General features: G+C 47.7%; 1 protein-coding gene across 6 annotated transcripts in view; it reads left to right on the plus strand.

Moving 5' to 3' along the window:
• The first annotated feature begins 4,004 nt into the window (after positions 1–4,004).
• SMIM11 (small integral membrane protein 11) overlaps positions 4,005–25,070 on the plus strand; it is a 26,236-nt gene continuing 5,170 nt past the window's right edge. For 4 of the 6 annotated variants that reach the window (XR_001887643.1, XR_001887645.1, XR_001887644.1 and 1 more), the window contains exons 1-3: positions 4,005–4,107; positions 7,940–8,050; positions 14,285–14,451. Coding sequence is in view for 3 of the 6 variants with exons in the window: in XM_017883963.1 (XP_017739452.1) it covers positions 8,039–8,050; positions 14,285–14,449 (177 nt within the window). In the remaining 3 variants the exon portion in view is untranslated. Of the gene's footprint in view, positions 4,108–7,939; positions 8,051–14,284; positions 14,452–15,467; positions 15,507–17,621; positions 17,724–25,070 lie in introns of those variants that run through there. The other 2 variants (XM_017883964.1, XM_017883965.1) reach the window with 2 other exon arrangements.

The following is a 25,070-nucleotide window of genomic DNA, read 5'->3' on the forward strand; positions in this document are numbered from 1 at the left end:
AAAAAAAAAAAAAAAAAAAAAAAAGAAAAAAAGTTACAATGTTGCTTTATAAATGTATTCTTTCAACTCAATTTAGTTTTCCTCTATTTACAATTACTTATTTGCATTTGTGTTTAAGAAACGAAAGGATACAGAAAGGGTCTAAATTGCTGATGCCTTCTGAAGACCTAGACAGGAACTACTTAATATTTTACACCATGTGGTGCAGGATATCATAGAATGTCAGGGCTAATCATTCTACTGCTGGCAAAGACCACTTCACTTACAGATGAAAAAACTGTAGTCCACTGAGAGGAGATGATTTCATTCACTAATTCGGTCAGGCAATATTGACCTACTTGGTTCACTGGCCTAGACCCCAGGAGCATAAGGATGAACAAGGCTGGGCTCGGGGGCTCACGCCTGTAATCCCAGCACTTTGGGAGGCCAAGGTGCGTGGATCACCTGAGGTCAAGAGTTCAAGACCAGCCTGGCCAACATGGTGAAACTCCGTCTCTACTAAAAATACAAAAATTAGCTGGGTGTGGTGGCAGGTGCCTGTAACCCCAGCTACTGGGGAGACAGAGGCATGAGAATCGCTTGAACCTGGGAAGGGGAGGTTGTAGTGAGCCGAGATTGTACCACTGCATTCCAGCCTGGGTGACAGATGCTAAACATCATAGTACAATATGACAAGGTCCTAACAGAGATCAATGCAAAGGGGACACAGCCAGCCAGCACAAGGACAGGAGGGCATGTCTAACGCAGGTCAAGATCTTCTCTCTCAGAGCAGTGGAGAGTAGCAGGTCAATGGCAGCAGAGAGATGTGGGGCCTCGGCATCCCATAGCTTCGTGCCTCCTAGTCTACCCTGTTCTTCTCCCTACACCCCAGCCAAGGCACAGCAATGATGGGCAAGGCCTCAAGCCTCAGGGTGTTAGGACAAAATTTAGAAAAAGAGGCTCTTCTTCAGAGAATGCTTATAGAACTCCTTATTCCAACCACAAGGTTTGTCTCTTTAAAATTACAGAGTGAGGGCCTGGCGCGGTGGCTCAAGCCTGTAATCCCAGCACTTTGGGAGGCCGAGACGGGCGGATCACGAGGTCAGGAGATGGAGACCATCCTGGCTAACACGGTAAAACCCCGTCTCTACTAAAAATACAAAAAACTAGGTGGGCGAGGTGGTGGGAGCCTGTAGTCCCAGCTACTCAGGAGGCTGAGGCAACAGAATGGCACAAAGCCGGGAGGCGGAGCTTGCAGTGAGCTGAGATCCGGCCACTGCACTCTAGCCTGGGCTACAGAGCTAGACTCTGTCTCAAAAAAAAAAAAAAAAAAAAAAAATTACAGAGTGAGATATACACAAGGTATCTACTTCCTAGTAACAGATTTGCAATTATGCCACCTGAAGCATTCAGTAGTGTTAGAGAAAATTATCCATATTCCAAGAGCAGATGTAGGAAGAGTGACCTCCCTCCTCAGATCAGAAACCCAGAAATGCTGTCCCACCCAGAAACATCCATCTCAGAGAGGCCAGAGCAGCCATCAGGCTTTAAATCCCAGCCCTCTGCTCTGCATCTAGACAAAAAACCGAGGTTTCCATCAGGTGACAAAGACCCTCTCCTTAACCAAATTTTCAAGCTCCTCTGAGCCCTCTTCCTGACTACAGCCCAGCCATGCCCTATAAAAACTACAGACTCTTGGCACAAATGATCTCGCCCACCTTCGCACACACTAAGAGACTTAAACGCTAGCATAGGTTCTAAGAGCTGAAAGCTAAAGTGCCTGCCTGAGAAAAGTGAACGCTGCCTGAAGAATTTACCATTTGTTCCAACCAAAACCTGGTGACAGGCAGATAGTCCCCTGATCCCTCTCTTAAAGCAGTTACTTTAGAAAGTTTACATTAAAGATTATAAATCTCTCCCTTGAGATGTAAATCTTCTACCAATCAGAACTGTATTGTCTCTTTGAAATGCAAACATTCAAACTCTCTTTGCTGGATGGTTGCCTTGCTCTAACTTACTGCCCCCCATCATAGGCAGAAGTTTGCTTCTCCTCTAGATATGAGCCAATCAACAAACACAGATCACACTGACCAACCCCTTCCCACTTTTTATGCATTTCCACTTCCTTGACTCTGCTCAAGCCCCATCCCCACTCAGTTACCTTTGCAAAAAGGGAAGTTGAGCTGGGCCTCTTCCCTCTGGCAATAGCGAATGATTTCAGTCAATCCTTACTGCTTTAACTAGTGACTGGCTTTCTTTACCTTTGACACAGGTAAACACATGGAGAGCAAAATCGAGGTTTTTCTGGACGGGTGCAGTAGCTCATGCCTGTAATCCCAGCACTTTGGGAGGCCAAGGTGGGTGGATCACTTGAGGTCAGGAGTTTGAGACCAGCCTGGCCAACATGGTGAAACCCCATCTCTACTAAAATACAAAATTAGCTGGGTGTGTTGGTGGGTGCCTGTAATCCCAGCAACTCGGGAGGCTGAGGCAGAAGAATTGCTTGAATCTGGGAGGCAGAGGTTGCTATGAACCGAGACAATACCACTGCACTCTAGCTTGGGTGACAGAGTGACTCCATCTCAAAAATAAAATAAAATAAAATAAAGTAAAATAAAAATAAAAAATTTGAGGTTTTCCTAATTAAGTACATTTTATTATCATCACTGAAAGTACAAGTGATAACATAGAGGGTTATCAGCTAACTTCACTTTTGGGGAATGAGAAATGCTGAATCTCTCCAAGCATGTTGGGTATCTAGTGGTTGAAGCCATCTGCCAAGATTGACACTCTAGGATCCACTCCCACCCAACCTGGGCTTTTCACTTTCAACCCAGCAACTAAAAATGCCAGTTCAAACAACTTGCTGTTTTTTTCTACCCCACTTGCTTTTAGAGTTCCTTCTGCCTGTTCTACTGGCTCCATATGACCGGAATATCACTTATTTCGTAAAGCATAGTTCAGATGTTATTTTAAAAGGAGCCCAGGATAGTGGCTGATTTGACAGAATCTAGACCCAGATTACCCAGGGTCAAGTCCCAGCTCTGGTACTTGCGGCCTTTAAAACCACGGAAAAATTACTTTAATCTCTTTGTGTCTCCATTTCCTCATTTGTGAAATGGTTATCATTACAGCACCTCCCTTACAGCCTTGTTATGAGACTTAGGCAATAGCCACTAAGTGCTTAGAACAAAGCTATTTTTGTAACATTCTCCAGGAACACTTCCCTTAACAGAACCAATCCCTCCACCCCTCAGTTTGTTCTTCCCTCCACACCCTCTACCATTCTAACATAACCACAAAAAGAGTCCTGATGGGATTTGGAGTTACACTGCCTGGGTTCGAATCTCAATTCTGCCACTGCCAGTCGCGCATTTTCTATTGCCAGCCACCTTACTCCCCCCTGGCCTCAGTTTCCTCATCCTTAGAAGGGGAGCAGAGCACATGGTGGTGACTCCCTGCACATTCCTCTCGTTCCTTGTATTGGGTGCCCAGTTTGTGCCCTCCCATGGCGCTAGCACTGAGTGGGCTCAAACTCTGCACGCGTTTACTAAGCATGTTGACTGAAGAAATCTGGGAACCTAGTACCTGGGCACCATACCGTTACCCCAAAGGAAAATGCATGCACTTTGTCAGAGAAGACGAACACTGCCTCTGGAAACCTCTTAAGGGCACCCACGTGTCCTCGGCTGCAGACAGCAGCGAGGAGAAACCCAGGTAATGAGAGAAAGCGGAAGGCGGAGGGGTCGCGCGACAACCCACCCTCCAGCTCAGGTGAGTTCAGAGCGAGAACACACCGTCAGGCTTTGACAAAGGCACCCGACCCACACCCCAGCGCCTCCCCACCAGGTCCTACGTGGACTTCAACCTCTAGCCACAGGACCCAGTGCTGCTGACCAGGGCTGCCCGCTTGGGCTCACTGCGCCTGCGCACGTAGCGGCGCGCCCCAGGAACGCTGCCCGGGCCCACTGCGCCTGCGCACGGAGTAGTGCACCCAGGTCGGCGGCACTGGCCCATTGCGCCTGCGTACGGAGTGGTGCATTTCGGGACGTGTAGTTTTCCCCGGCAGGACCGTGGAAGTCGTGGTTTGCGTGCGGCCTGGCGCGGGAGGCTCCGCCACCGGGATCAGTAAGTGTGTGACGTCGGGGTAGGAGGGTGCGATCCAAACTCCAAAAGCTCTTTGGGGTGCTGCGATCTCGCGGCCGGCCCTGCGCTCGAGTTTTCCCTCCTAGACAAAAGTCGGCGGGCGCCCGGTCGCGCCGGGGCGGGGATCCGGAAGGTGAAGGCCGCCAGGCCCCACCGCGGGGCGCCCCAGCTGGACCTGGCTGTCGGGCGCCGTCAACCCGCTGAGCAGCGTGTTCCGGCTGGCACGTGGCCCGGGCGGGGCCCATGATTGGTTCAAGCCTACGGTGTTGGTCTCCGGAGAGTTTAGGGGGACGAGCAATCCTCTGGAATGGTGGGGGAAGCGATGACAGCCCCTGGCCCTCATCCTCCGCTTTGGGGATGGGGGGGTGGGTTGGGAGGGCAAGTGTTGCTCCCTGAGTGTTGGGGGGAAGGGGGTGGGGAGAGGACCCTGAACTGGCCCCCGGGTTACCCAGGAGGAGCTGAGGCCCAGAGAGGTTCAGCGACTCGTCCAGTGTTGCACAGCGAGCACAGGCACCGACGTTGCCCTCTGGGGCCTGGGCTTCCAGCAGGGAGAGACGCAGACACCTGTCATTGCTTCTTGGCGGATTCCTGAAATGTTGAGTTGTGGAGTCTGGGCAGCTGAGATCGGGCAGGGCTGGCTTCTTGAAGGTCAAGGCCCCCTTGTAGAGGGCCAAGTCATGCCCAAGGTTCACCTGGCAGCCCCCTCCCTGGACCTACCCCTCCTTATGATTGGGTGAAGGGTTGGGTGAATAGGGTAGAGACCGGGAATGAGAACAGCTTCAGAAAGTTCAGACAAAGGGCGCAGCATGATTAGTGACTGGAAGGAGACAGCAAGCAGTAGACTGATCCTTGAATTTGTTAGGTGTGCCAAGAAGAAACAGTATTAATAGATTGTGGACGATACATATCCATATTGCTTTAGTTGGTCTAATCAAAATAAGCGAATAGCTTTTTTGTTTCTAAGAGAAACCTGACAAAGGAAGACAGGGTATTTTTGCAGTGAAGGAAATAGAAATATTTGGAGTTGTATCTAAGCCACTTGTTACTTTTGTGTTTTAAGCTAAGATCGTGGATAGTTCCAGGGAAAGTTAAAAATTTCCCGCACTTCGTAGATTTTATTCCCTTCAAAAACGTCCCCACCTTGTTGGCTTTTGCAGTTCAGTCCTCAGATGCCAGCTGCCTCTTTTCTAATATTGCATCAGGTGTACATATGGCAGCAGAGCAAATAGCTTACTGATACTTTTAGCTTTTTTCTTTTCATTTGCCAAAGGCTCAATGAAAATGACTGGCTTGGGCATGTAATTGAAGGGAGGTGGGGAAAAGTAATTCAGAGGGAGCGGGTGGGAATGAGCAGGACAGATGAGGGTGGTTCACCCTCTTGACTCCCACCTCACTACAGCCCTTCTGCTGCTATTGCAGATTGATTCTAAATATGTTTCTTTCCTAAAGCGCTTGAATTTTATCACTCCAGGTATGAAGTTGAGGCAGCCGCCAGTATATTTTGGCAGTCAGGTTCTGTGATATCAGAGAGGATGGTGAATTGTGAATTCCAGAGTTGCAGAATTGTTCTTTAGATTCTGATTTTTTAAATGACAGCACTTTGGTTCAGAGGGTTAATGACTTACCCCAGGTCATATGCCACGCCATGGGTGCCACCAAGATTAGAGCTCTGATCTCCGGTTCTCCTGGTCCTCAGGCTACTGATCTTTATTCCCTGCCCTGCTGTCTTGGAATGACTGCATTTTGCCCTGGATGTCACTAGCCTATATCCTTCAGCTTGGCGTGTCCGGTCATGGAAGGAGAGAGATTTCACATAACAAGAATGGCTGACATTCAGTGCTTTCTGTGTGTTGGCCATGGTGCTTAGTGTTTACAGTCTAATCTGCAAGAGAATTTACAGATGGGCAAGTTGAGGCTGAGAGAGGCCAAGTGACTTGTCCAAGGTCACACTGCTAGTGAACATAGCACGTGTTTTCCAGAGGGCCAGGCTGCTGGATATTTTTTCATTCATTTCCTCCTGTAAGATCGTTGGACCTATTTCTCATTCTTGACTTTGGGAATCAATATTCTACGTACATCAATTCACTGGGTATGCAGTTTTGTCTCAGAAAATTTTCAGGGAACAGCCAGACTCATCTACTATATCTGTATACAACTCAATTAAAGCAGAAATTGTAAAAATAAAATTTATAAGACCTTTAACATTTTAATATACAACATAGCTATTCACTAAGATTATTAGAGATACCCAAAGTGAAAATTGTAGCAACAGGTTATAGCATGTTAGGAGCATATTTCTTTAGGGCAGGTCAGAATCTGCTGCTCTTTAAAGACAAGTGGGCCATTTACACATGAAGGTAACGAGCACGTTCAGCCACCATCATTACAGTTAAACAGAGCTACGATTTAAATTCCTATCGCTACCTTATCTGACTTTGAAGAAGTCATGGGGAAAACTTGGCTACCTTGTGCCAACCGCTAGCTTGTTTTCAAGATATTATAATCTTGAATAGATGGGAGATCTTTGTAATTGAAAGTTTTTTAAAAAACATCTTGCCTGAAGTTCATATTATCCCCACTCTAAAGGCCTCTGACATTTTCAGCCACTTTTCTTAATTATGACGGTAAGTACATTTCAAGAGAAGTGTTTCCCTGACTTTTGAATGCAAAGCTCTCTGCCTGTGTCAGGATAGTGCCAAGGTTAAAGCCCTGGAGCCAGACTGGATGGGTTCGAATCCCAGGCCCACCTGTGAGACGCTCGATGTGTTACTTAAATTTTATGTCCTCCTCTCTAAAGTGGAGGGAGTAAGCTGTTTCATGGGGTAGTTGTGAGGGCTAAATGCCTTAACTCGTCTAAACACTTTAGCCACTTTCTTGTGTCTGACACAAAAACGTTAAGCTATGATTATTGTGCTATGAAGCACTGAATTTCAGAAAACGTAGGGGCACTGAACACGATCTGCTTGACACCTTTCTTCACTTACAGATGGGACTGAAGCCCCAGCGGGAAGCCACTTACCAGAGGATGTAGGTTCTTCATCCAGAGCTCAAGTCTTCTTGGGGTACGTGTCATATTCTAAGAGTAGTGACCTACAAGGCCTTGGAGCGGATCCCAAGGCTTGGGCTGCCGGCCCTGCCTTCTTACTTCCGTATGCCACGGCGTGGCATATGACCTGGGCTAAGTCATTAACCCTCTGAACCAAAGTACTGTCATTTAAAAAATCAGAATCTAAAGAACAATTCTGCAACTCTGGAATTCACAATTCACCATCCTCTCTGATATCACTTCCTTCCCCATCTTCTACTAGGTCTCCCTCAAGCTTTAGAGAGAATTCTGCACCTGAATTGCATCCGACAGTTTTTCTGCCCTATCCCTTATTCCCTTGCTCCCAGATCATCTTTGAAAAACCAAATTGAACTTAATTAACACTCAGAGGACTTGACAAAGACACTCACTCCCAAACGAGCTTGTGTTTCGGTCTGGAGACAGGTGGAGGGACGGATTTTAGAGTTGGGCTCTTAGGTCCACAGATGAATGGAATGGGAGCCCATGTTCCCTCAGGAGAGGTGCTGTGCTGCTGGGGGCTACAGAGAGCTGCTGAGGAGAGCTTTCTGCTCAGCAAGGGCCAGGCCTGTCTGGGCCCTTGCCCAGCCCATCCACTTCCCACCAGTCTCTCAATCGCCTTGTCAAGGACACAGCCCACCTCTCTGCGGAGTTTGCTTTCTGTTCACATGCCCTCTCTCCATCAAAGAGACATCTTTCTAAGGTGATCTGCCCTAGGAACTCCAAATTGTCCTGTTTCTTCCTGCCCAGATCAGACCTTCCAGCTCCCTGGACTTGACCTTCCAGCTGCCTCTCATGTACTTGTCTGTTGGGGGTTTGTGTTGATCAGGAGTGAATTCACAGTCTACCATGAACTGGAAGGTGAGTATAGTTTTAAATATTTATGGCTTGGGGTTTTTTCTTCCTTCTGATTGTGAAAATTCAGAATAACAGTTCTATACAAGTAGACTGATTAAAAAGAAAAGTAGGTGAAAGCATAATATTTATGTTTCATTTTAAGTTAAAACGTAAATGTACATTTACTCACTGGACTTCTGGAAGAAGGCCAGGCCTTTTCTTTGAGTGTACATTCACTAACTTCAAATCTTCCTCACTTTTGTTGTAAAAACTATACCTTTAAAGCTTTACCTGCAATTTTGCATTGTGCTTTCTTTTTTTATACATTTTTTTTTTTTTTTTTTTTGTAGAGATAGGGCTCCACTATGTTGCCCAGGCTGGTCTTGAACTCCTGGACTCAAGCCGTCCTCCTGCCTGAGCCTCCCAGAGTGTTGGGATAACAGGAGTGAGCCACCGCACTCGGGCCATGTTGGTTCCTTTAAAGTAGATGCAGTGGACTGAATATTTGTGTTTCTCCAAGTATATGTGTTGCAACCATAGTGCCCAGTGTGATGATATTTGGAGTTGGAGCTTGTAAGAGGTAATTAGGTGATGAGGCTGGAGCCCTAATGTTTGGAAGAGTGACTGTATTAAAAGGGCTCCAGAGCACTCTCTTACCCTCTTTCTGCCGTGTTGGGGGTACAACAAGAAGCCAACCGTGGGCAGTCTGGAAGAGGGCCCTGCTAGAACCCCCCGTACTGCACCCCGATCCTCAGGCCTTCAGCCTTCCGAACGGTGACAAGTACCTCTTCAATAAGCCACCCAGTCTGTGGTCCTTTGCTCTAGGAGCCTGCATTGACTAAGACAGTGGATTAAGACCTTATGAACAATGCGCACACAAAATCTTTCCAGCGCTTCACACTCTTCCCTAACCTTTTATAGTTGTCTTGCCAACAGCACTTTTTTTTCCAACTCAAACTTGAGTCTTTCAAAGCATTCAACTTAGTTTTCGTAAAAACTCTTGCTTTACACAGTCATATTTCACAAGTGTGATGTTTAAATAAGTTATGGCGAGTAATAAACTGCTTTATTAAATAAACTGCTTGGCGAGTAAACACACCTGACCCCTGTGAAACATCAGATTCAACTGGTGGGAGCAGAAGTTCAAGGGCAGCCAGGGAGTAGGTCAGCAATCAGGTTTCACCGAGAGAAAGGAGAAGGTCATTGTAAGTCCCGGAAGTCAATAAGGTGAGGTGGAGGTTGTTTAAGAGAGCGACCACTAAAATAATGTTTATCGTAGTCACTTTGCAAAGTCTAAAATCAAGCAAAAGTTGTACATCGTCTCACCATCTAGAAATGGCTACTATTAACAATCTCGGTATATTCACTTTTTCTGTATATATGTGTGGCGTGTTTTCATACATAGGATCTTATTATACGTGTTTTTTCAATTATTATAAGCATTTTCTTCAAAACATCCAGTGGTTTTCTATTGCAAGGAGAAACTGGAAAGGTCTGGAAGCAGGATCCGGGAGCCAGGAAGGTAGCTTTCCCATCTTCCCCAGCTCTGTGGGGCGAGGGGCTTGGCAGGCCCTGCAGGAGGGCCGAGGGCCCAGGAACTGGTGTAAGTTAAAGATGCAGAGTGAGTGTTCTGTGAAGGGTTGGAAGATATAGGAGAGTTTGTTTAGAATGGCTTGAGGATCAGAGCTCACAGTGGAAAGGCTGGGAAGGAAAGAAGAGACAGTGAGAGGATGGAGAGGGGAAGAAGCAGAAAGCAGTGTGGGCCGAGGTTTAGGGAGGTCATTCGCCCACTGCAGTGGCTAAGTCAGTAGAGGAGAGAGGCAGTAACTGGTACTAAGGGCTAAGGTTCAAAGCATTAAACCTAATGCCTCAAGGTGGTGTTTCTCACCCCCAAGCACTAGTTAAGGCAAGGATTTCGAGCCCGACTCCAGAGTTTCTGATTGGGTAGATCTGGTTGGGGCCTGAGAATTTGCACTTCTCACAAGTCCCAGGCGGTGCTGGTGCACACTGGTCAAACGCAATGCTTGGGGAATTTTCCTCTTTAATTGTGGAGTGACACCAACCCACGTGACCACTCGGGCCAGTCTTGCTTGTGACAGTTTTTTCCGCCATCAGGAACAAAATCTGCCCAAACCTTTCCAGTTTCTGCACGGTGGCTTCCAGGGAGCAGCTTCGTGTTTAAACACAGCCCCATCTTGTGTAGTGTTAGAAAGGAATGGCCCCAGGCTGGGCACGGTGGCTCATGCCTGTAATCCCAGCACTTTGGGAGGCCGAGGCAGGCAGATCACTTTGAGCTCAGGAGTTCGAGACCAGCCTGGACAACGTGGCGAAACCCTGTCTCTACAAAAAAATACAAAGGTTAGCTGGGCGTGGAGGTGCGTACCTGTAGTCCCAGCTACTAGGGAAGCTGAGGCTGGAGAATTGCTTGAGCCTGGGAAGTGGAGGTTGCAGTGAGCCGAGATCATGCCCCTGCACTCCAGCCTGGGCAACAGAGTGAGATCCTGTCACAAAAGAAAAAGAAAGACATGGCCCTGATTGCAGAGAGCTGCGGAAGGTGGAAGGTTTGGTAGCCCCTGATGCATCTGGTGGCCTTCCCCCTCTGGCTCAGTGGGCCATGGCCGGCAGTGACAGTCTACAATGCTACCTGTGCATTAACAACAAGTGTGGCCCCATTATTTAAAAACTTAGTTATTCCTGGCCGAGGCAGGCGGATCACGAGGTCAGGAGATCGAGACTATCCTGGCTAACACGGTGAAACCCCATCTCTACTAAAAAATACAAAAAATTAGCCAGACGTGGTGGCGGGCGCCTGTAGTCCCAGCTACTCGGGAGGCTGAGGCAGGAGAATGGCGTAAACCTGAGAAGCGGAGCTTGCAGTGAGCCGAGATCGCACCACTGCACTCCAGCCTGGGTGATAGAGCGAGACTCCGTCTCAAAAAAAAAAAAAAAAAGCTTAGTTATTCCCATTTCACAGGTATTAGGGTTTTGTTTTTAAAAGTGAATGTAGATCTAGGCCAGGCACAGTGGCTCACCCCTATAATCCTAGCACTTTGGGAGGCTGAGGTGGGAAGATCACATGAGCCCAGGAGTTCAACACCAGCCTGGGCAACATAGTGGGACCCCATCTCTTCAAAGAATCAGAAAAAATTAGCTGTGCATGGTGTCATGTACCTGTAGTCCCATCTACTTGGGATGCTGAGGTGGGAGGATGGCTTGAACCTGGGAGGTCAAGGCTGTGAGAAGCCGTGATCATGCCACGGTACTCCAGCCTGGTTGGAGTCTCAAAAAAAAAAAAAAATTCATGTAGATCCAGTCTACCCTGGCAGCATTCATTTTCCTCCCCGAAGGTCTGTATGTTTCAAGAGATGTAAGGGATATTTTAAAAGGAAATTGGAGGAAGGGGTTTCATACCACTGAAGGTCAGTGCCTAAGAGTGGGCAGGAAGGGGGCTCTGGAGCCCTTTGCTTTACCCTATGAATGTTCTTGACCCCTGCTGCCCTTGTGCTGCATCCTTCTCAGTCCACGCTTCTGCCTCTTGCCGTGCCTCTCCACTGCCTGTAAAACAAAGTGAACACTGAAGCCTCCCACCGGCGTCCATTGGCTGATGTGTTTCCATTTCCACACGTTTTCTAACCTCTGGATGAGAGAGTACATTCCTGCAATTGCTAAAGCTAAGTTTCCTATTTGGATTGTAGATAGCTATGGGCAGTAATGTGGTCTTCATTATATTAATAATAGGGCCCCGGCCAGGCGCCGTGGCTCACACCTGTAATCCCAGCACTTTGGGAGGCCGAGGTGGGCGGATCATGAGGTTGGGAGTTGGAGAGCAGCCTGACCAACATGGTGAAACCCTGTCTCTACTAAATATACAAAAAATTAGCCGGGCGTGGTGGCACATGCCTGTAATCCCAGCTACTCGGGGGGCTGAGGCAGGAGAATTGCTTGAACCCAGGAGGTGGAGGTTACAGTGAGCCGAGATGGTGCCATTGTACTCAAGCCTGGGTGACAGAGCAAGACTCCGTCTTGAGAAAAATAATAATAATCATAGGGCCCCACTGGTTTATTCAGAGAGACTGAGAAAGCTGGAAGAGAGTAGCTTTTCCCAGTGTGAGTCAGTGCGTCAGGTAGCCTGGAAAATCCCAGTAAACAAAAAGAAGTTTATACAACAACATTCTTTTCATAGCTGGTTTGTAGGCATGGCACCAAACCTTCACCTCTAAAATGCAAACCTTCAAGGAAACAGGATTTCAGGGTTTACTGGAGGGATGGGATTAGCCTAGGTCTGAGGGAAGAAGAGCCTGGAAACGAAGTCAATGTTTAAAGCTACTCATATTTACCAGAGTAAAAGGTTGAAAAGTTTCACTTTCGGAACTTTTTCAGTCTTTTATACTGATGCCAGAGTGATCTTTCTGAAGTGCATGTGTTGTGCTTATTCTTTACTGTTAAAACAATTTCATGGTTGAAAACTATTAGCTAATTACTGAGTTTTCTTGTGTTCTTACTGTTTCAGTAAAATTAAAATGATTTAAGTATTTGCATCCCTGCCTCCTCCCATGATTTTCATTGTATTTCTATCATATCATGCTATATCCCTTCTGCAAATATCCATACATAACCAGTTAAATGATTTCAGAGGTAGCGAGTCCAGTTACCTCTGGAAAATTCAGTAGCCGAGCCAGAGTGTATTTGCATATTGTAAATGTGAAGTGGATGGGTGTGAGGAATGAATCATACACAGTACAGGACAGTGTGATGCTACAGAGTTGGGCTTTGGAGCATTTGGAGCTGGGTCGGGCCCTGCCTCGCTGACTGCTGGCCTCCCCGCCTCTGCATTTTCTCAGCTCCCCCACAGTCAGGGCGAGCCATCTGCTTATGGAGGTGGCTAAGGGCAGAAGGGAAAGAGCCGCGTAAGGCAGTTTGCACGCCGTGAGTTCCCAGTCTACAGCAGCTGATGCTACAGCTTCTAAGTGTGAAATCCACATCTAGTTCTGAGTCATAAAGAGTTTCGATACAATCAGGAACATTTATCTACATACATTGTGATTTCATGAATTGTAGTTTATTGAAAATCAGGCTTCAGTGGAAGGGAGACTGGCCCCGGGGTTAGAATGTCCTTCCAACTGGCACGAGGGAGCTGTGGGATGCCTCAACCGCTCAACCTCCAGGAGCTCTCCTTTCCTTGCTCATATAAACAGCGGGTCGATTAGGTCCCCTTGGAAGTTCTTTCCAGCCCCCTGGTTCTGTGAGCATGTTGTACACACTAACTAGGTTCAGATCAACTTCGGTTAGACTCTAAGAGGGAGGTGCACATGTATCCCCCGTAGTGGAATCTCATTGGTATTTCATATAATAAGTGATTGGCAGAAATAAGGATTTCATTGGGATAAAATCCTACCTGGTCCTCTAAAATAATGACTGCTCAACCAAAGCATACCTTTTCACTATTTGGGAGGGAATTTTAATCACACAAAAGTACATAATTACCATTCAGGTCATACTAACCATGTGTATGGAACTAATATTTGCTTTGAGGTACTGTTGCAATATATAGAATTTCACAAAAAAGACCTACTAGTGCAAAGAGTGAGTAATTCAAATCCATAGTTTTTCCCTAGACTTTATTTTAGTGAATGGGGTTGCAAGAGCAGTTAGGAAGTAGCTCTGTTTTAATGTTTTGACTTCTGTTGTGTTTTATTTTACCGTCAATTGCCATTGCTAATGAGTCTCTAGAAGCAAAAGAAAATCCCAGAGTACTAAAGCTGCAGTTTCCAGAAGCAAGGTCTGATTCACTCTTACTTTGCAGATGAAGGGGCAGGAGCTCAGAAAGCAAGAAAGGAGCTCATTGCCTGACCCAGGTCACACAGTCCGTCGGTGGCAAAGTAGAGCTGTGACCCAGGCCTCCGGGCTCCAGCTCCTTTCACGATCTGGCTGCTGCCTCAGAAGCAAGGGCCTGGGTGATCAGCAGGTTACACGGCTGAGCTGTGAGAGACCAGAGTTATCATGCCTGTAGATGACTGGTGATCCCCTCCATGAAGCCAGTCACAAGCAAGCAGCAAAGAGCAGAGCTGTAACTTGACTGTTGGTCCTATGTGGATAGAAACCTTTTCTGCCTGGTCTCCCATGTAGCCCCAGCCCCCTGTCCTCGTGCCTGTTGCAGAATAGGTGCTAAGTAAATATTTGTTGACTGAAGGAACATAAAAGAAACCTCCCATGTCAGTGATGAAACATTTAGTTAACATGGCTTCTTTCTTCTTGAAGGTTCTTGAGCACGTGCCCCTGCTGCTGTATATCTTGGCAGCAAAAACATTAATTCTCTGCCTGGCATTTGCTGGAGTGAAAATATACCAAAGAAAAAGATTGGAAGCAAAACAACAAAAACTGGAGGCTGAAAGGAAGAGGCAATCAGAGAAAAAAGATAACTGAAGGTCAGTCCACAGTACCCGGCCTTGCAAGTGGGAGCTGGCCAGTGGGTTGGGGTGACCGACCAATGAACGAGAGAGGTCTGAGACTTCCCTGTCCTTCGGGTCTGAAGGGCTGCGTGGGGGCATGTGGCCTCACCTGTTCTCTAAGGTAGAACTGCTCCATAAAGGGCCAGGTGTGCGGATCCTGGTCCTGGGATCTGAGTGCTGCTGAGCCAAGGCGCACGGAGGATGAGTTCATCCTTCTCGAAACCTGCAGTGGCAGTGGTTCTTGACAGGTATTGGGTTAAAAATTGAGGACTTAATGACAGCTGTGGACCTTCTTCCCAGAGAAGCACACATGCTAAAACCATCTGCATTTGTGTGTGGGGAGAAGTTTGCAGAAGTGAGGAGTCCAGGAGTATAAGACCAGCCTGGGAAACACAGCAAGACCCCTTCTCTACTAAAAATTGTTTTAAAAATCTAGCCAATGTGGTGGCATGCTTTTGTAGTCCTAGTTACTCAAGAGGCTGGGGTGGGAGGATTGATTGAGCCCAGGAGGCTGAGGCTGCAGTGAGCCGAGATTGTGCCACTGCCCCACTCTAGCCTAGGTGACAGAGTAGGATCCCATATCTTAAAGGTCATTTGAAATTCCAAGATTAAGAAACCCTGTTATCTTTGAAATAAAGTCTGACTCCATGGTATGACAAATAAATCCCTTCTCAGTCTGGTCTTAACCCAGACCTCATTTGCCACTTCTCTCCACTCCCCATCCCCCTGCAGGCCATTCCTCTGCCACCATGGCCTTTGGCCTTGCTTATTAGGTTCTTCCCAAGGACCTCCTCACCAGGCTTGAGGGTGCAGTCATCATTGTCACCCAGTGCCTATCACAGTACACACTGGCGGGCTTAGAACATGCTTGGGGAGTTATAATACATCCAAGCACCAGAAAGTTACTGTTAAGCCCCTGTTACAGATTTCACACGTGACAATTCACAATTACCTTGATTCCAGTGTGTTGATGCCGTTTCTTCAACTTGCAGGTTGAGTGCTGTGCTTTAAAAATCAGAGGATTCAGCAAGGTATGGTGACTCATACCTGTAATCCCAGTGCTTTGGGAGGCAGAGGTGGGAGGATCATTTGAGCCAATGAGTTCAAGACCAGCCTGGGCAACATAGTGAGACCCTGTCTCTACAAAAACTTTAAAAAAAAAAGCTTAGCCTCATGCTTATTGGGTGTGGTGGCGCATGCCTGTAGTCTCAGCTACTCGGGAGACTGAGGTGAAGGATGGCTTGAGCCCAGGAGTTCAAGGCTGCAGTGAACCATGATCACACCACTGCACTCCAGCCTGAGTGACAGAGTGAGACCCTGTCTAAAAAAAAAAGGATTCAAATGTGGTGGTGGTGGGGTTCTAGGTCAGTGGTTCCCAAACCTGGCTAATGATCAGAATTGCCCAGGTGTTTGTTTAAATGAAGATTCCCAGGCTTCAGCCCAGAGAGGTTCCATAATGGCTCTGGTTAGGTTTGGGTGTCTGGGTTTTCTGTTGTTGTTTTTAAGATATGGGATCCTACTCTGTCAGCTAGGCTAGAGAGGTGCAGTGGCACAATCTCGGCTCACTGCAGCCTCATCCTCCTGGGCTCAGGCAGTCCTCCCACCTCAGCCTCCGGAGTAGCCAGGACTACAGGAGCATGCCACCACACCAGCGAGGTTTTTTAAAACAATTTTTAGTAGAGAAGAGGTCTTGCTGTGTTGCCCAGGCTGGTCTTGTACTCCTGGGCTCCAACGATACTTTAACCACAGCCTCCTGAAGTGCTGAGGTTACAGGCATGAGCCACTGTGCCCAGCCTCTGCTCTTTTGAAAACCCATTAGATAATCCTTAGGTTGTCTTCTCAGCAACAGGTAGGAACCACTGGGCTAGGTGGCCTCCCAAGCCCAGCCCACTCTGAGATTCCATGCTTCTGTCAGTAGGAATACCCTTGCAGTGCCGTCAGGCTTGTTGAGGCTAAAGGCCTACTGATGAGGAACAACACCCACTGAGTGGTTATTCTGTGCTGGGGACTTTGCTAAGCGTTTCATGCACAACCGTGTTATTCAGCCCTGATGACTCTGTGAGGCATGTTCAGATTGAAAGAATGGCTCACTCTACATAGTGAAGAACAGAATCAGAAATCGATCCCAGGTCAAATGCATTCAATCAGCACAGCCAAGCCCACGCTGCACTACCTTCCCGAATACAGGCAAGTGAGCTCGTAGGGACGCTTCGCGCTCTGTGACTCACCCCTTCTGGCATCTGCTCACTTGCTGGTCCTCAGTGAACTGTAGGCTTTTGCTAGATAGAAGAAGTTACTTACTTTCTTTTTCTTTTTTTAAAGTGTTTTATTGACTGAAATTTAGGAGTAGGCATTACGATGGGGAGGAGAGAAATTAAAAAGGGTGAGGGAAGGCAGTTTAGATTAAAATGTTGCTGATTGAATTTATATTCCTGACAATCCCCACTTTGTGCGCTAAACTGATCCAAGAAGAAAAGATGAGATGGAAGATGATAAAGGCGTTGCCCCGCCCACAAACGTCACCAGAGACCTGCAGTTAAGTCAGGGCTGGATGGCTTAGAAGCGACTCAGGGAGTTGGTCTTCCTCTGTAGGCTGGCAGCTTCTTAAAGACTAGAGACTTCCTTCAAACTAAAAGGGTTTTCAGGTCGAGTGTGGTGGCTCACGCCTGTAATCCCAGCACTTTGGGAGGCCGAGGCGGGTGGATCACTTGAGGTCTGGAGTTCGAGACCAGTCTGGCCAACATGGCGGAACCCTGTCTCTACTAAAAATACAAAAATTAGCTGGGCGTGCTGGCACGCACTGGTAATCCCAGTTACTCGGGAGGCTGAGGCATGAGAATCACTTGAACCTGGGAAGCAGGGGTTGCAGTGAGCCGAGATTGTGCCACTGCACTCCAGCCTGGGCGACAGAGACTCTGTTTTAAAAAAAAAAAGTAAAAAATAAAAGGGGGGTGGGGTGTTTCAGATGGAAGGGAAACTGTGATGCTAAAAATACATTCGTTAATAAATAGACTTGAGCGATCGACTTGAGTGGTGTCCGCTTGTTAAGTTTAAATGGCTAAGCAGAGGTCTTTATGCTGAGCAGTAAACCTCAGGTATACTCTTATCAAACATTTCCTACTCATCCCTTTGGTTTTCCCTTCTAGATTCTGCCATGTAAATGTCAGCTTGAGTGGATTCCAGCTGAGAAGAAAGAGAAGAAATACTTAATTTTTTTTTTTTTTTTTTTTTTTTTTGAGACGGAGTCTCACTCTGTCACCCAGGCTGGGAGTGCAGTGGCCGGATCTCAGCTCACTGCAAGCTCCGCCTCCCGGGTTCACGCCATTCTCCTGCCTCAGCCTCCCGAGTAGCTGGGACTACAGGCGCCGCCACCTCTCCCGGCTAGTTGTTTTTTTGTATTTTAGTAGAGACGGGGTTTCACCGTGTTAGCCAGGATGGTCTCGATCTCCTGACCTCGTGATCCGCCTGTCTCGGCCTCCAAAAGTGCTGGGATTACAGGCTTGAGCCACCGCGCCCGGCCGTAAATACTTAATTATTGAATAAATTGTCAGAGGATAAACTCCCAACCTGGACCTTGCACTTACAATAGTGTGAATTTGTCCATGTTTTTAAAAGAACCAGTCCTGGCCGGGTACGCTGGCTCTTACCTGAAACCCTAGCACTTAGGGAGGTCAAGGCAAGTGGATCGCCTGAGGTCGGGAGTCTGAGACCAGCCTGGCCAACATGGTAAAACCCCGTCTCTACTAAAAATACAAAACTTAGCCGGGTGTAGTGGTGCACGTCTGTAATCCCAGCTACTCAGGAGGCTGAGGCAGGAATTCTCTGCTTGAACCCGGGAGGTGGAGGTTGCAGTGAGCCTAGATCGCACCTCTGCACTCCAGCCTGGGCAACAGAGCAAGACTCCATCTCCAAAAAAAAAAAAAAAAAAATTAAAATAAAATTAGAAAAATAAATAAAAGAACCAGTATTTTGTTTACTAAAATAGAATGCCTTTGTAAAAAAAGGTGTCGTGGCCTTTGGAATAAGTCAAATTGTATATCTCTTTCTCTTTGTCTTACACAGCACCCTCCACCCATGTTGTAAAGGGGGGTGGTTTGTAAACCCACACCTCCCCCACCATCTCAAGCTGGGGGTTCCCAGGTGAGAGGCTTCCACAGAGGACAAGGTGGTGCAGAAACATCTGCTGTGGAGGTGGGGTCCCCAGCACTGGGTGCCTCGGCCAGCTACCCCCGACCCCAGGCCCCTCATAGGCTGCCCTCCGTACCCTCCTTTCTCCTCTTTTCCTCCTACAGGTGCCAGACCCGTGTGAGAGTGTTTCAGAGTGTTTTCATTGTTAGGGTGGAGGGAGGCTGTGTGCGTCCAGGTGAGCTGGCCCCGGGGGGAGTCGTGGGAGCCCACCTGTGTGCCTCAGAAGTCCAAGGCGGGGGATCTGCTGACCAGTAGACACTCATGTGCTAAACACAAGTGCTTTTGTAGGCTTTGGGATTTAAAGCTACACTTTGGAATTTGTGGAAGATCTGGCCATCTTGGAAAATTAGGTAGAAGATGATGTAAGGACTGGACTAAACCACTGATCATGCCAGCGGTGCCCACGGCTTTTCTGTTGTTTGTTTTTGTTTTTTTTTTGGAGATGAGGTCTTGCTATGTCCCCCAGGTTGGAGTGCAGTGGTACAATCATAGCTGACTGCAGCCTCGAACTCCTGAGCTCAAGCTATCTTCCCACCTCAGCCTCCCAAGGAGCTGGGACTAGGCCCTGCTAATTTTTTTATTTTTAGTTGAGACAAGGGTCACGCTGCACTGCCCAGGCTGGGTGTAGGTTTTTTGTGAAGAGCATTTGGGAGTTTTGTTTTTGCTTTGTTACTTTTCCTGTACACTCTTCGACCACTAGGGGGAGATGATTAATCACTAATTGAAGAGATTTTGTTCGTTTTTTATGTTCTGAGTTTTTTTTATTTTTTTTTTCAATAAAGAAGGAGTTTAACTGAAGTAAGGCAGGCCACGCAGGAGATGGAGTTATTATTCAAATCGGTCTCTGAAGGCTCAGAGGTTAGGGGTTTTCAAGGTGGAGTTCTTGCTATCATTCCACTTCTTAGGTACATGAAGTCGATAGATGTGTAGTTAAATTATTGGCCGGATGCATGCACCGCTGGTTGTAGAGACTGGTAAAGCCCACTAGCAGGACCCCACCTGGACCACAGCAATCCCGCAACCCTCTGGACCATGACCGAGAGCAAACACAAAGGGCCTGAGATGTGTTGCAAGGCCAGAAGCCGACATCCGCATTCTCCACCCACGGAGAGCCCCAGAGTCCCTCATGCACATCCTGCTTGATCATATTACACACACTCACACATTCCGAACACATTTGTTTGGTTTTCACGCTTACAACATACTAGAAACAGGAAGGAAGAAAGACTGTCAGCAGCAGAAATACCTTTGAGCAAGAGGGACGGTCTTTGAGAAGCAGACTTGAGAACTCACCGTGTGCTCTTCATGTGCCAGACACTGCAGCAGCCACAGCGTCCCACGTGGGATGCCGCATGTGATATTATGCTCCTCGTGATGACCTCAGGCATGAAGAAGAGGTTCAGCTGTTTCACAGTCTGTTTAACAAGTACATACATAACCCAGACGTACATGAGGAATCTCAGAAACCAAATAATTCAAAGAGTCTGGGATTCTTTCAAAAGGGTTGCCTCTGCCCAAGCTTTCTTCCAATTCTGTCTATAGGGAAACATAGCTGTCAATGTCTCATTCCCGAAGCCTTCCAGATGCCTGGATCTTTAGAGTTCTCTCCCTCACCCTAAGCTGAGTACACAAATGTTCCTGGAGGTTTGCTTAGTGCCCTGCCCTGTGCCGGGCCCCACAGGCAGAGATGGTGGGTACCCAGGCCTGACATTGGAGAGCTCCTGCGCCACTGCCGGAAACACACGCACCATCACACCGTGAGGGAGTTCCCCCGTGCAGGTCTTATCTGTGTCAGAGTGAAGCCAGAGGATGGACCGGGGAGAGTCTAGGAGAAGAGAAAGGAAGATGGATTCTCAAACATGAGCAAGCAGCAGAGGCCGTTTAAAATGCAGACCCTGGCCTGGTGCGGTGGCTTATGCCTGTAATTCCAGCACTTTGGGAGGCCAAGGCAGGAGGATCACCTGAGGTCAGGAGTTTGAGACCAGCCTGGCCAACATGGTAAAACCTTGTCTCTACTAAAAAAAAAAAAAAAAAAAAAAAAATTAACTGGGTGTGGTGGTGCGTGCCTGTAATCCCAGCTACTTGGGAGGCTGAGGCAGGAGAATTGCTTGAACCTGGGAGGTGGAGGTTGCAGTGAGCCGAGATCGCACCACTGCACCCCAACCTGGATAAAAGAGTGAGACTCTGTGTCAAAACAAAAAAACTAAAAACAAAAAATAAAATGCAGACTCCTGGGCTGGATTCCAGGTCCAGTGCATCAGAACCTACGGGAGAAGGACCAGGAATTTGTGATACGACCATCCCCAGGCAATTCTTGACCCTCCTTTTAAGACCTACGCTGTAAAAGATGGGTAGAGGGAGAAGCAGCAGGAGCCCAGCCTGGGAAGGAGCCATGGGGGTAGGCAGGAGGAGGGGCAGGAGAGAGCGTGTGCGGCAGCAAATCCTTCAGCCCTTACTCCCCAAGAACTCACAGCAGCCTCCACGGAGGGTAATGGTATCATTATCCCTTTTTGCAGATAAGGAAACTGAGGCAGAGAGGCCCTGCCTAAGGTCACCCAGCTGGTGGGAGGCATAGACAGGCACCAGCCCTCATGGTCTCACTGAGACTGGACTTTTCACAGCTGTGCTGTCGAGTCTGAGCCAAGTAAAGAGGGGACTAGCGAGAGTTTTTGTACTTCGAAGTCTGGGACATAAAATCTTCAAGACGTCAGCGTCAGTGACACGATGGTGACAGAGGCCAGCATTGCTGGAAGGATCCTTAAAAGGGACAGGATGGGCCCTTCTTCCTCCCTTTCTCCTTTTTGGCTGCTGGAATACTAATGCAATGGCTTGTTCCACAGCCACTTTGCACTAAGAGGTGTCTTTGAGACCTGAACCAAGTCTAGGAAAATGGAGTAAAAAGATAGGATCCTGGGCTCTCAATGACTATGGATCCATTATTTCACCCCTGAACTCATACCTTGATACTTCTTATTTTTGGTGGTGTAGCTTCTATTTCGTTGGCATCTCTGTGATCTATTCATAATTCATCTGTTTTAGCTGAAACGTGGAGCCAGATAGAGATGGGCTCAAGGGCTTCCTGATAGGAAGACTTGGATTCTGGTCCCGACCCTCTTGTTACTACTGTGATGTACGTGGTTAGGTACAGGTTAGGCCCCAGCCTGGCCTTTGTAAAATGAGCTCAATGATCACTGCCCTCCCTACTGTACAGTGTTCATCTGAACTGAATGAGGTCAAGCATGTAAAGATGGTTTGCGTGTGGCAGGACAATCACAAAGGGAAGGGTGTATACTGCCTGGGTGGGCAACTCAGCCACCAGTTGACCAGGCAGGGGCTCCATCCAACCCAACTGGATTGAGCCAATGGCCAGCGAACCCCGTTTGCTAATTTACCTGTTGGCTCCTTCCAGGGACAGCCCTGTTTCCTAATGTACCTCCACCTTGGAAGCCACCTTGGTCCGTGGGAGGGAGAGGGGCTGTGGGTGTTAGTTATGGGAAAGGTCAGAGAGGATGGGATGTTCCATCAGCCAACCACTCAGAAGGAGAATAGCGCCACCAACATCAGGAGCTCTCCCCTAGTGGACATGTCTAGAGATACGTGGCTCAGCCCAGCGTTGCTGCGTGTGGTCACCCGCTCTTGACTAAATACAGTGCTCTAAATACGGTTGCTCCCAAAGAGACTGTGGGCTGTCCTCACCAGCCGTCCTGTCCCACCCCCACCAGAAGAAACCTCTTCTTATTATTAATTCCCTAACCAATTGCAGATATTGCAGATGATCTTAAAGGAAATGCCAGAGAACAAAGTTTCCTCTGATCAAAGTATCGACATGTTTGCTTCGACCTTAGCGTGGACCACTCACTCAGTGGGTGCCAGACACGATGCAGTGGCTTGGCGCAGGTTATGTGATATTGTGTTTTGTTTGTTTGTTTGTTTGTTTGTTTGTTTGTTTGTTTGCTGAGACGGAGTCTTGCTCTGTCATCCAGGCTGGAGTGCAGTGGCACGATCTCGGCTCACTGCAACCTCTGCCTTCCGGGTTCAAGCAATTCTTCTGCCTCAGCCTCCTGAGTAGCTGGGATTACAGGCATGTGCCACCATGCCAGGCTAATTTTTGTATTTTTAGTAGAGATGGGTTTTTGCCATGTTGGTCAGGCTGGTCTCACACTCCCAACCTCAAGTGATCCGCCCACCTTGGCCTCCTAAAGTGTTGGGATTACCACCCGGCCAGGTTATGTGATTTTTAAAGTCCCACTGTATTTTATTAAGGAGGTGACTGAGCCTCAAGGAAGTAAAGCAACTTATCCAGAACATACAGCTACGAAGCTAGAAACTCAAGATTCCAACTAGGTCCATCCAATTCCAAAAGCCCGGTGAATTTTCTGTTACTTTCTATGGGAAGTTTTCAGGTTTAGTGTAAAGCAACATGTCTTAATTATGAATACAATCTTATGTAACCAAATTGCACATTAAAGCATAGTCCTTTTGATCCTTGTTTCCTCTTTTCTAATAGTTTTACAAGGCCTCAAAGGAATAGAACTCTAAATCTGTTTTATTAAATTGCTTTAGTTTTCAAACAAAAATAGCTCCTGTTGGTTTATCTTTAGCTGTTAACTTAAACACATTCCTTTTTTTATCGCTGCAAAATAATGTGTATTTAAAAGATATTCTGTCTCCTCTTTAATATTACGTTGAAATAAAATTTTCTGGTGTCCAGGGGGAGTTGACCATTTTGGCGACTGGTGTCTCATCTGAGGTCAGAGGTGAGCCTTGCAATGTAAAATGGTGGGGTGAAAAGGAAAACTCAGCTTCAGTAACTGAGCTAAGCACGGCGGTGAGGAGCACAGGCCTCAGAATCTCACAGCCCTGGTGCCTTGCCAGCGCCTAGTTTCCTGATCTGTAAAACAACGGACAGGATTAAGAGAATTAAATTAAATTACAATAGTTGTGTGTTAGTGGCGAGGCAGCATGAATAATGGCTCTAAGTGTGAATTCTGGGTTGATTCTCTCTGTGCCTCAGTTTTCCACATCTTTTTTTTTTTTGAGAGGAAGTCTTGCTCTGTCGCCCAGGCTGGAGTGCAGTGGCACGATCTTGGCTCACTGCAACGTCCACCTCCAGGGTTCAAGCGATTCTGCTGCCTCAGCCCCCCGAGTAGCTGAGATTACAGGTGCCCGCCATCACACTTGGCTATTTTTGTATTTTAGTAGAGATGGGGTTTCACCATGTTGGTCAGGCTGGTCTGAAACCCCTTACCTCAAATGATCCGCCCACCTCGGCCTCCCAAAGTGCTGGGATTACAGGAGTGAGCCACCACACCCAGCACGTGTAGCTGTTGGTGCCTATTATTCCAGAACCCCGGGAGGTGTGGAATAAATGGGATGTAGGGCAAAACCCACTCATCTCCCAAAACTCAGGCCACCCACACACAAAACTCAGGGCCTGCACAGTGAGAGCACATTGAAGTGACCAGGGAAGTTTGAGTACCATGGTTTGTTCTCAAGGAACTTAAATCCTAAAACGTACATGAAATCCTGAGGGAAAAAGACCTCACAGATATACTACACAATATCAGCTGTTTCACCAGGTTAATTGCCAATGAGAAATGCAATATTTCTATTGACAGAGCAAGACTTCCTTTAGCACCTGTGGCTTGCTGAATAGTGGCCACCAAAGATATCAAGGTCTGTTCCCTGGAACCTATGAATGTTGCTCTTTATATGGAAAAAGGTCTGCATATGTAACCAAGTCAAGGATTTTGAGATGTGAAGATGGTTTTAGATTACTCAGGTGGGTCCTAAATGCAATCTCAGGTGTCCTTGTAAGAGGGAGGCAGAGGGGGATTTGACACAGGATGAGAAAGTGGTGTGGCCACAAGCCCAGGAATGCCAGTAGCCACCAAAAGCTGGAAGAGGCAAGAAACAGGTCCTCCCTGGAGCCTCTGGAGAGAGTGCCGCCCTGCCGACAGCTTGCCTTTGGCTGTCTTGTCTGTCCTGTCCTATCCGTTTTATTTTCTTTCTCTCTCTCTATTTTTTTTTTTTTTCTTTTGAGATGGAGTCTTGCTTTGTTGCCTGGGCGGGAATGTGGTGGTGTGATCTTGGTTCACTGCAACCTCTGCCTCCCGGGTTCAAGTGATTCTCCTTCCTCAGTCTCCCAAGTAGCTGGGATTACAGGCACCCACCACCCCACCCAGCGAATTTTTGTATTTTTAGTAGAGATGGAGTTTCATGCCAGGCGCGGTGGCTCACGGCTGTAATCCCAGGACTTTGGGAGGCCGAGGCGGGCAGATCATGAGGTCAGGAGATCGAGACCATCCTGGCTAACACCCAGCCACCATGCCTGGCCCACTTCACTCCCCTCCCTTCCCTTCCTCTCCTTCCCTCCCTCTTCCTCCCCTCCCCTCCCTTCCCTCTCC

The sequence above is a fragment of the Rhinopithecus bieti genome, unplaced genomic scaffold, assembly GCF_001698545.2.
Source record: "Rhinopithecus bieti isolate Rb0 unplaced genomic scaffold, ASM169854v2 scaffold_13207, whole genome shotgun sequence".
In the NCBI taxonomy this organism is placed as follows: domain Eukaryota; kingdom Metazoa; phylum Chordata; class Mammalia; order Primates; family Cercopithecidae; genus Rhinopithecus; species Rhinopithecus bieti.